Source organism: Pteropus medius, unplaced genomic scaffold (assembly GCF_902729225.1).
Source record: "Pteropus medius unplaced genomic scaffold, Ma_sr-lr_union100, whole genome shotgun sequence".
NCBI lineage: Eukaryota > Metazoa > Chordata > Mammalia > Chiroptera > Pteropodidae > Pteropus > Pteropus medius.
Genome location: NW_024349803.1, coordinates 17,028,031 through 17,039,100, shown reverse-complemented (window position 1 = coordinate 17,039,100; position 11,070 = coordinate 17,028,031). Strand labels below are relative to the sequence as shown.

The 11,070-nt window shown below is 43.5% G+C and overlaps 1 protein-coding gene across 2 annotated transcripts in view; it reads right to left on the bottom strand.

Annotated features, from left to right (window-relative positions):
* Window positions 1-10,461, bottom strand: part of LOC120582244 (uncharacterized) — a 118,626-nt gene extending 108,165 nt beyond the window's left edge. For both annotated transcript variants that reach the window (XR_005647515.1, XM_039837490.1), the window contains exons 1-2: window positions 9,568-10,461; window positions 5,587-5,645 (exon numbers count right to left, since the gene is read on the bottom strand). Coding sequence is in view for 1 of the 2 variants with exons in the window: in XM_039837490.1 (XP_039693424.1) it covers window positions 5,587-5,645; window positions 9,568-9,785 (277 nt within the window). In the remaining variant the exon portion in view is untranslated. The remainder of the gene's footprint in view (window positions 1-5,586; window positions 5,646-9,567) is intronic.
* Between the last annotated feature and the right edge of the window lie 609 nt (window positions 10,462-11,070).

Genomic DNA, 11,070 nt, shown 5'->3' with positions numbered 1-11,070 from the left:
AAATTTCAGTTACACAAGATGAATATATTCGAGAAATCTGCTGTATGACACTGTGTCTACAGATAACAATGCTGTATTGTACACGTAAAAATCTAAGAGGGTAGATCTCATTTTACGCATTCTTCACACGCACACGCACACGCACACACACACGCAGCAGTTACAATACCATGCCCTGTGCCTCAATGAGGATTCGGTTCTATTTTAAAAATGTACAAATGAGAACGCAACCAGCACAACCACGATCTCCTCGGCAGCTGTGCAGGGCCTGCCACAAGGAGAGGGTGCCGTGCTCAGCGCTGACCAGTCTCCGACTTCTGGAGTGCGCCCTTAGCTCACATCACCCACAAAGAGGACTTTGTGGCCAACTTGACTCGCTTCCCCGATGGTGAGGCAACGCTGGCCGATACGCAGCCATTAGCCATGTGTGGCTTTTAAAATGTTAATTAAAATTAAATAAGATTTTGAAAATTCAGTTCCTCAGTCAAACTAGTCACATTTCAAGCGCTTGATCATGACATGTGGCCAGGGGCTCTGCATGGGACGTAGAACATTTCTGTTATCACGGAAAGCTCCACTGGACAATGCCACTCAAGAAATCGGCTCTCTAAGGAATCCAGTCAGCCTCGTGTTAGGATCCAGAAAAATTAAGAATGTTTAGTCATCATGGCCACCAGCAGTGGCATCCCCAGACTGTTACAGAAGGCGGGTAAGGGGAGAAAGAAGAAGAAAACGCTGGAATGTGGCTAATTTTCCTGTATTTACTAATATCGCTGAAGAAACAGTCACAGTCCTCACATCTATAAATGTTCACCTTATGCTGGTTTTTTAAATTTTAACTGTCAGTTTAAATCCTTGCCTTATGGGGTGTGTGTTTGTCTGTCTGCTTTAACCCAGCTCTGCAAATACTCGGCTCCTCAGAGAAGATACATGACGATTGCCTGAGTTAGAGCTTTGTCCAGGCTGCAAATTCATACCCAAATTATCTCCCAAGATTATATAAGGGTAGAAGAGCTTGGCAATGTGGCTCTACAGGAGGTTTCATATTTTTTAGTCTTATCTTGAATGCTTATCTTTTAACGATGAGAGAGAAAAATGATTTTGAAGAACACGTGAAGAGGTGTAGGTGTTTGCAGAAGTACACAAAGAGCACAGCAATGAAATGATGATTCTGAAGAAGGTGTAGCCGCCTTGCTGGAGATGAACACTGGCTATGATATTGGGTTTTCCAATTCTTGGTTTGGGGACAGAATTTATAGGTTGGCCTCCTCCTCTGCTTGGAGGAGACAAAATCAAAGTCCATCATATGATGGGTTTGTGTGTCTACATACGTCAGTGTGGCGGAAGCACAGTTTGAGGAGGCCGAAGCCACGGCAAGATGAAATTTAACCTAAAAGTGAGATTAACCGTTTTCACTTGATTTTTAAAAATGAGACTCTCATTTCTTAAAGCCGCCCCCCCCCACCCAACCCGGGCCACTACACACACACCAAAAACAAAACAAAACAAACAAACAAAAATCACCACACATTACTGTTTCGCCAAATTCCAACATAACTGTGGTGGACCTGTCTGTCAAAAAACGCATCTCAAGCAAAAACTAAGCTGGGGAAGGAGTCCAGTCTATATTTTTTTAATGTCATAGGATAATTGTTATAGGTATTTCTCAATATTAGGTTTTGAATTAAATCAGAATGGTTTAATCTTGTTTGAAATGTATATGCATTCAAGCATAATAACAATATGCTTGTAATAAATATATATATACTTACATAACATACATATATTATTAATACGGCAATAAGTATAACATAAAAAGTCATTGGCTGCTTGTGACCCCAAGCTAGTCCTTACTTAATGGGGGACATGGGTTCTTAAGAAGCACATGGAGATTTAATAAAGGTTTCTTGTGTTATAGTATTTCTCTTAGTGAAACTAACTTACAAAAAGCTCAGTAGTTACATACACTAAGCACACTGTCTGTTGATTTTCTATTAGCATGAGCAATTAAACTCCCAAACAAGCTTTCTACTAAATATAAAGCCATATTTCTTAAAAGTGATATACACCAAACTACTGCTTCAGTGATGATTGAATTAGCACATTGCAATTTTTCTTTGCCACGATGTATTTTTTTTTAAGTGAAAAAAAACAACAATTTAAAAAAAAATTATCCTCAATCCACTGCATCGGGCTAGTTATTATTTAAATCCTTTGTGGAAGGAAAATTGGTCGCACTGCTGTTCTTCTAGTAAATGAATATAACTTTAAATATGCTGCACCTAATGGAAGACAGCCTGAATTCTGGTTTCTGAAAATATAGCAGTTGCAAGACAACAAAAATACAGGAGTTCCAGGTACTTCCTAATCTTCAATTTAGCAAATATAAAAATCAAACCTCAGAAATTATAATGTCCATTTCTGTGAAACAGCTGCAAATTCAAGTCTGCTTTAGAAATTTTTGTTGAATAAAGATTTTTAGAAAACAGTTTAAAAAGCTTTAAACCAAGAATCTGCTGAGTATACTGTTTTTAGTTCTACTGAGAAGATTTACAAAGGATATGAGCTTAAACGTGTTCTATTTGTCTTTAAATATTCTCACTGTAAAATTGTCAGGACTGGTAAGGAAGCAATTTGTTAAAACTGGATATTTAGATTAACGACACATAATCTTGAATATCTTTTAACCAGAAAATAGTTCATGTAACTTACTTAGTTCCTATTAATTTTCCTCTCTTCCTTTTATTTAAATAAATTAGTAAAACTATCCAAAATTTAAGACAATAGCAAGGCTTATAAATGCAGGTTTCAGACTCAAATTTCTCTGGGAAACTTTTTCTTTCCAATATTCTTTGCCCTGGGATTTAATTTTTCCCTTTTATTGGTGATATCCAATGAGTCCAAGTTTTAACATTTGCAGACATACATTTCTCTGTAGGTTATAAGTAATGAAGTTTATTTAAAAAGTTAATTCCTGAATTTAAAGTTTTTGTATAACCTAGGTTTTGCTAAAATCTCCACAGCACAATTCCCCAAAACTATCAAATTTGATTGTCCATGTGCACAGAGCCACATACTTCTAATAGTTTCTAACTGTATACATACATAAGGGAACACATGGATATAAAAGGTATCTACCTATAAAAAGTATTACTAAAATATGAGTTCGCCTATAATCATACACTGTAGAACTTCTGCACCTGGCTAGTCCTCAGATAATTCGATTTTCTCAGCAAATTTTGCATTCTCTAATCAGAAACCTTGAAAAACAAATCAGAAGCATTTTAATGAAGTCGATGCAAACAGGCAAAGGTCCTTGAAACCCTATGGAAAACTGGTAGACACGATCAAGGCCTGTCGTGTCTTACACAGTTTAATAGCCTCTCCTGCCCTTTTTCACATGCTCTTTGTGATAAGTAGAGTCTTCTGGTTATCGAATATGACCTGAGGTTTAAAAATTGAAAACTCCACCACAATACACTTTTGAAAATCTTGATTACTGTACAGGAACTGGAAGAGACATTTGTCAAGAGAGCATTTTTTTTTTGTGGGGAGAGAGGGGAGCATGAAAAAGCAAATTGAAATCTGATTAGCAAAGAGCCTCTTGGCTTCGTTCACTTATAGGAGACAAGAATTTCTGATGGAAGCCAGGATGCACCCCGCCCATGGGCTACGAAAGTGGAACATACCCCACACTGTCCTGAGGTGAAGCAGGATTTCAGTTACTGCCATCCCCATGTCCCTCTGTGCTCAGATTCCACACAAACAAGGAGCTGCAATGGTGTCAGCTACAAGTCAGCTTCAGAAAGTAACCCAAAACATCACTTCCCCAGAAATCCCTACCATCATAATCACTGCTCCATCGGGAAAATAGATTTTAGAGAATTACACATAAAACTTTAAAATTGAGATTCCTTATCGTTCGATGAGAAATTTTTAAAGGAAAAAAAAAAAGACTTAGCTTTCCTAACGCGTGGCCACTCTTTTGCTCACTTCTTTAAAAATAATTTATGTAAAGCAGGGTTTTCTCTAAATATACTGTGCTCTCTCATATACACATTGAAAATATTTGCATACAGCAAGTGCGTGCACTGATACACACATGGTAAAAACTTAAAAAAAATATGGACTGCATAAATCAGTAGCTGATTTTAAATCTACACCAACTTAAACAGATTTGTTTGCAAAATTTCTGAATTCCTCAGGTAGAAAAAGCTCCTTTTTGCTGGCTGTGGTTAAAAGGATGTGCAAAAATGCTTCCCCACATAAACAAAGAGAGAAAGGTTCCAAGATTTTCATCTTCTAACCTTGCCTTTGCTATTAAATATCGACTCTTATGTGATAGATCCTAGCGAAATCAGTCTGTCATGGTACAGTAAACATGGTATTTCGTCCAAGACGTTTTTGCTCATGAATATAAGTTGCCTGCCATTTATTATGAGATTTTTTTCCCCCCGATTGACACCCCATTATGTATATTCAGTCAAGCTCAAACAGGATTTCGAGTGATCAATATATTATTTTGTGCTGGAAGTCTCTGAGCAGCTCTAGCAATAAACTCTGCGGCGACACAAAAATGGAGAGATATTTAGTGAACCGAATTATGTGGAAATCCATGTTGTGGGCAAGGAAGCAGAGACAGGATGGCAGAAAAGCAAGGGGAAGAGGCGGCAGGGCAGATGTTTGTCCTAATAAAAATCAGCTTTCTAGACCCTGAATTCGATCAAATGCTTTAAATGCCTATGAATTAAAAAAACAAAAACAAACAATAAAAAAAAAACTACACGTTGAGGTCTTTAAAGAAGCAGGAGGTGTCTAAACCAGCACTCAGTCCCTTAACCAGCACTCGGTCCCTTAACCAGCACTCAGTCCCTTTTCAAGAATAGGTTCCTCTGTCAAGAGCTGTCCTTGGACGTACTCTATCTCCAACAAAGAGGAGAAGGCAGACCCATCCCTGGGAAATCTAAAACTCCGGCACCATCCAACATCTCTCTGTGAAAGAGCAATGGTCTTCTGCACATTTCAACACTTTCCATTTTCTAACTGAAGTGTACCAGATCCCAACGGCACGACCCTCGTGGGCTGAGCGAAAGAAGCGTTTTGGTTAACGTACATGGTAGGAAAGGAAACTCGAGAATAGTCACAGAATTTCATCCAGCACAAAAAAAGTCTGCTCCCAAGGCTGGAGGTGTCTACATATTAGAGACTCTGTGTGCTTGAGCCATGAGGTTAGAATAGGCAGGGCCACCCAGAAAGATGCGAAATCTGGGGAAGTGTCAATTCGGCATTACCCAGACACCAAAGGTTCATATTCTTTATCAGAAAAATACTGTCGTGGAGAGGGGTAGAGAAGAATGGCAATCGATGGCTGTGATAGCAGACGTATAAAGTTACATTGCTGTACAGTGGACGGACGTTAATTTAAGTTAGGTATTTCTCTGCCCGACCCCAGGGGATGATATCATCTCCTTCTAGACTCTTATGTCTGAGGCTAAAGTCTTAGGTAGAAGGAATGAAAATGAAAAGAACTGCTTTGCATTGAGCTCAGAATGATCGATACGTGATTATTGGGTTTGCTGAACTTACATTTTGAACCACTCGCAGGCAGAAGAGCAGAGTCACCGTCCACTGTAGCAAAGGAACACCTGCAGGACCAAAATATTCAGATCATTAGCAGTCTGGATAGTTTCCAAATTTCATGAGTAGCAAAGATGATCTACGGTCATTTGACCAAAGGAGATGCATCTTGAGCTACATCTAGATAAAAGTTATTTCTCGTGAATTTTAGTTCTAAAACCTAGAGCATGACTACTTTTAAACTGGCAACCTAGAATAAGACACAGTGCAAAAAAGACACTTTGCTTATAATATGAACGATTGTATTTGTTCGCCGTCTCTTCTTGAGGGTGCTCAGAATTAAGATGCCCAAGCAGAGCAGAATCAGAGCTCAACATCCGCCAGGAAAACAAACAAAAACTCTGCCCACATCCTCAGAGAAAGTAACCGAATAATCCTAAAGAGCAGTTCTAGTTTGTGTAGAATTTATGTGTATGCAGCAGAGCATGCACACCAAAGCACGTTCTTTTATTCTGCAGAGACGTATGTGCAAGTATTGAATGTTATCGTTTCAAAGGAGCAGCGATTTCCTACTGATAGTCAACCCAACTCAATACTCATGCGCCCCAAAATATATGAATGTGTTAACTTTTAAATACGTAAAGGCAATGATATTATTAATATTACTATCTTACAAGTCCCTGTAATGAGTGAATGAGCAAAGCGTGTTTTCTTTAATTTCCTTGCAAAATACACATAACTGGACATCCTCAAATGGAAAAAGGGAGATTCTTAGAGGCCAACTCGAAAAGCAGCCAGACATCAGAAGCCTCTCTTCATCCTGCAAGGCTCTCTAGTGTCCTACAAAAGCTCAGCATATATTAACACAACCTTCCACGGTAAATAACGACAGGGTTGGCCTGCTAAAGCAGCCCAGGTGTTTATTCAGCCAGCACATTCACTTCACCGATTGGTGGGTGTTCTGGAATGCTCCTCATACAATGCTGTGTACACATTCACTGTCGGAGCTCAAGGAGGTACTGTTCTGGAACCTTCTTGCACTGCAATTAACCGTGCAAGTGGGCAGAGCTAACATCCACAAAATAATCTCTGGAAATCTCAGGAAAAGACCCTCTTTGAAAGCAGGCTTCCAGGGCGCCAGCATCTTAGGAAAGCACGAGAGACAACCTACCATGATTTTCGAAGACAAAGCTGAAATCTACTTTGATTTCAGAATGACCCGCAATCACGGGCCATTTACCTGATTGTGCGTTCCTAGTGAAATCTTATAGCTTTCCAGGTGCTAGGATTTGTAGGCGTGGTTTGTGAATTTAAGAGAGGGGAACGATAATAGAAGGAAAAAAGCAGAAGGTGGTTCCAGCAGCTTTGAACTGAACATTAGTTTTGAACAGAATATGCCATTTCCACCTGGAGGTTCAATTCAGACTGTTGAGATACAATCTGGTCACCACGTCCAGATTTAGCAATGCTTTAATTCACTCTAGCCACGGGGAGAAAAGTATCGTTTTCTTTAAATGATTTATTTGCCTTAAAAAGCGAATGGTAACATCCGGTGGATGTCCTTTTGAAAACTTTTTATTTTATTTTATTTTTTTAAAAAAGGAATGAAAAATGTCTTGATATCTATCTCTCTTTCTCACGGTTGGACCTGCTGCCTCCGGAAGGCGATGCGGGTAAGCATGGCTATGACAATAATAAATTGTGAATTCGTAATGAAAGCCTCTTTCTTCAGAGCAGCTCAAAACATTTTCTTTCCTATAGGATTTGAAATCTTCGTGCCTTATTGCAGAAATGGCCTTCCTTTAATCAGACGTGACATGACTGGGTTCTGACTGAGGGACCACGCAGTAAAAGGTAAGCTCACTCACCTGTTTCCTGCTCCAATTAGGCATCTCTGCTCTGAGATGCCAGGTGCTTGTCTATTCCGCAAGCCTGTTTATTGCCTGAAAACGAGTGCCCCTTTCTTTAAAAAAAACCCTTCACTTTAATCAAGAAATTTTATTAAGAATACCAGAGCAAAAATAACTCTTTTTGGCCTCACTCTGTGCTTTGATATTTGCCTTTCCAATCATGTCTTGTAGCCCCAGAATTAAAATTTGGAAGCAGCTCCCATTTCATATCCCTTTTCTAACGAAACCAACCTCTCAAAGTTAAATGAACATTTTTAACAAGCTGACAGGTGAAACTGAAAAACACTGTGCTTTGAAGACTTAACTCTGGGTTCAAGTCTACTCTCCAAAATTTTAGTAATTATTTAAATACACAGAACACCCAAGACTAAAACTGCCTCTCTCTGCACCACTGCAATTGTTGAATTCATTTCCTGGCCTTTCATGCAGATGCTCGGAAACAGGGTGGGGCTCCCCGGTCTTGTATGCAATGTTAAGGGAGTCCTTGCGGCAAAGAAAACTCAATTATTCGTTCATATTCCAGGTTTTCAGTGTCCTTCCCAAATACCTTTGAAATAATCACGTTTTTAGGAGTGCCACTATTTCTACTGTTAAGATTTAGATTAAAATCTTTGTGTCGAACCAAATGTTCTGTGCACAACCATGGATGACAGGTATTGAAATGAAGGTGACAAGTCAAGGAATCAGAGAAAATCTCACTGAAGAAGAGAAGTGAGACCAGCTTCTCTGTTTATGGATGTCTCTGTTAAAGCTTTTTTTTTTTTTTTTAAAACAGGTATGGCTTTTTACAGATCACAAGTAAAATCCAATCCTGCTAAGCCATGCTGGTTCTCTTATGAGTCAGCAGGCCACTGAGCAGTTCAGACAGTGCAGCCCAGAGCTACCGGCAAGAGATCTTTGGACACACCCATTTTTACTAATCCTGACTCTGGTTTCTTAAAAAATCATCATTATGCTACTTGGTGTCAGGCCTCAGAACTCCCATCAAAAACTGCACCCCTCCATCTCCACCAAGCAGGACTCAGGCTCCAATGTGGAAGCACTTCCCTTCAGCTCTATTACTGGCACAATTGGATTAGGGCTCATTTCTTCCTCCATGGGCAACTCTTGCCTCTTTTTCTCTCTAGTCTGCTTGTTATCAGGTTGACATTCCCTTCAGTGGCATATGACAAATCAAATTGGCCATCATTGCACTCATCAAAGGAGGATGTTTTCTATTTCTGAGGACTGTTTCCTCCACCCCTATTATAATCATGGCCACGCCAAAAAAAAAAAAAATTTTTTTTAGGAGGGTGGCTGGTAAGAGATAATGAATGGAGACAACTCGCCCTTCCAAAAGAAAAGCAATCAATAGTCGTAAAGCCAAAGGCACAGTCTTTGAATATGATTTCAAATACCTGGTGCCTATATCGTACATTCAAAGCATTATTCCAAAAATACAGATAACGGCTTTGAAAAACTTCACCAAAAAATGAAGCAGATTATTTTCCACGTCTTTTTGCATGATTCAGCACTTTTAATACTAATTTATACCAAGAAGTTAAAAGGCGAAGGGAATATTTTCTCGGTGCCTTAAAACCTCACACACTCTTCACTGAGCCACCTGCTCTCCTGCTACTCAGAGGCATATCAGAAACACGGGGGTCATAGGTTTGCTGCCTTATCGTCCAGTGACCACCTCAGAGCAGCGCGATTTCTCTCTCAGGCATCTAAGTGGCTTTTGGGGACGAAATAACCGGCCGCAGAAGCTTTGCCCATTCTGGGCTCATCCCCCATGCAGGCACACTCAATGCACCTGTGTCACCCCATCAGACGCAGCTACACGCTCCACCTGATGTGTCTTTTCAACCTTTGTCAAGTATCTCAAGACGAGAATTTCTCGAAGCCCTTCCCCCAAGTCGAGGTTTTTGCGTGAGCCCCCAACCCGCAGGGGCAGCGAGAGGAGGCCGAGCTTCAGAGAGACCTCGGGGTCGCTTTGAAAACTTAACCTGCGCATCGCACGGACCCGTGTCCGCATCCGAGGACCCTCACGTCTCCCGCACTGTCCCCGCAGCATCCCACGCCCACACTGCACACTCACCTGCGGGTCCGCAAGCGGCGCGCCACCTCGGTCCAGCCTCTCGTCGCGACCTCCGCGGTAAGCCTCAGAGCGGCGTGCCCGGAGCGCCCTCCGGGGTGGCGGGGACCGCGGGCCGGCTCGGGGCAGGGCGGCATGACGCCGGGACCCGCGGGAGGAGCGCACCCGGGCGGGTCCGCGCTGAGCCCGAGCGAGCAGGCGAGCGAGGCGGGAGGGGCCATTTGTAACCGAGCAGACGCTACCACCGCCCCTTACTCGCGGGGGGCAGGGGCGGGCGGTCAGGTGACGGCGGCCCACCCTACGCCGCGGAGCCGGGTGGTTCCTGCCCAGGAGGAGCCCCCTGGCGCGCTCTGATTGGAACTCCCGCCGCAGTGGCGGGGGTGGGGGGCACGTGACAGCCCGGCCCCGAGGCCCGGCGCTCCCCACCCCCGCTGGGCACCCCATCTTCCTCCTGGAAAAGCCGGGGGACACACAGAAGGCGGGGGAGCAGGCGGGGTGCAGGAGAGACTACCAGCCCCTTTAGCCGCAGCCTGGGTGCTCCCGGCCGCTACCCAGGGAGGAAGGGTTCCCCTGCGGCCAGCCGGTCTTCACAGTTCTCCCTCCCTGCCCTCGGCCGCAGTACCCTCCCCCATACCTCCAGCTGCAGGCACTCTGTGTAGACCACCGCTACTCTAGATGCCAGTGGCACTTAGGAGTGTGTTTTTATTTGTTTTTCTCTCTGCACACCGGCACATTGTGCCAGAGAGAACCCACGACGATGCATTGCAGACACCGCCCAACTCCGAGGCCCTGGGGACCCCAGACCACGCCCGGGATGTCTGACATTCCTGGTTAGGTCTCCGAGGGTTTCAGGCCTGCTCCCTTGGGAGGTGGAGGGGGCTCCGCGGGAGCTGCAAACCCCCCATCTTCCCCCAGGAAGCAGGCCAGGTGGAGGGGGTAAAGAGGGCGGCCTTCGGGGTGCGAATTCAGTCCCCGGCCTCCGGTGGCACATTGCTAATAATAAAGGTCAAATTAAAACGACTAAGCTAATGGTGCCGGCAGGGACGCGCTGCATGGTGGTGGGAAGCCCGGCTATTAATCATCCATAACGAGCCTTGCTTTTCTCAAGTGAGAGAAAGGGGCAGTGCGGGAGCCCCCCGGAGTTGCGCGCTGTCCTAAACCCCCAGTGCTCCCGCAGAACGAATGGATTCCGCAACCTCTTTTCCACCTCTGCGAGCCCTCCCGCCCCGCTCCGGCAGCACCACCCTAGAAGGCAGGAATTCGGAGAAAATGCGGCGTCACGTTCGCCACTGTGCCGGCGGACGCGTCTGCGCCAACTCCAGCAACACGTGGGGAGCGCGAATCTGGGCGTCTGCTCTCCATTCGGGTGGTTATGTGGGTATACTTATATGATTATTTATTGTAAGCAGATTGGAAGAAGTCTGTACACTAGATTCTTTCAAAGTTTTGTCCAAGGTTGTTTTGGACTGGGTTAGGGCGTAATTTCCAGCCGAGGTCGCGGCGGTA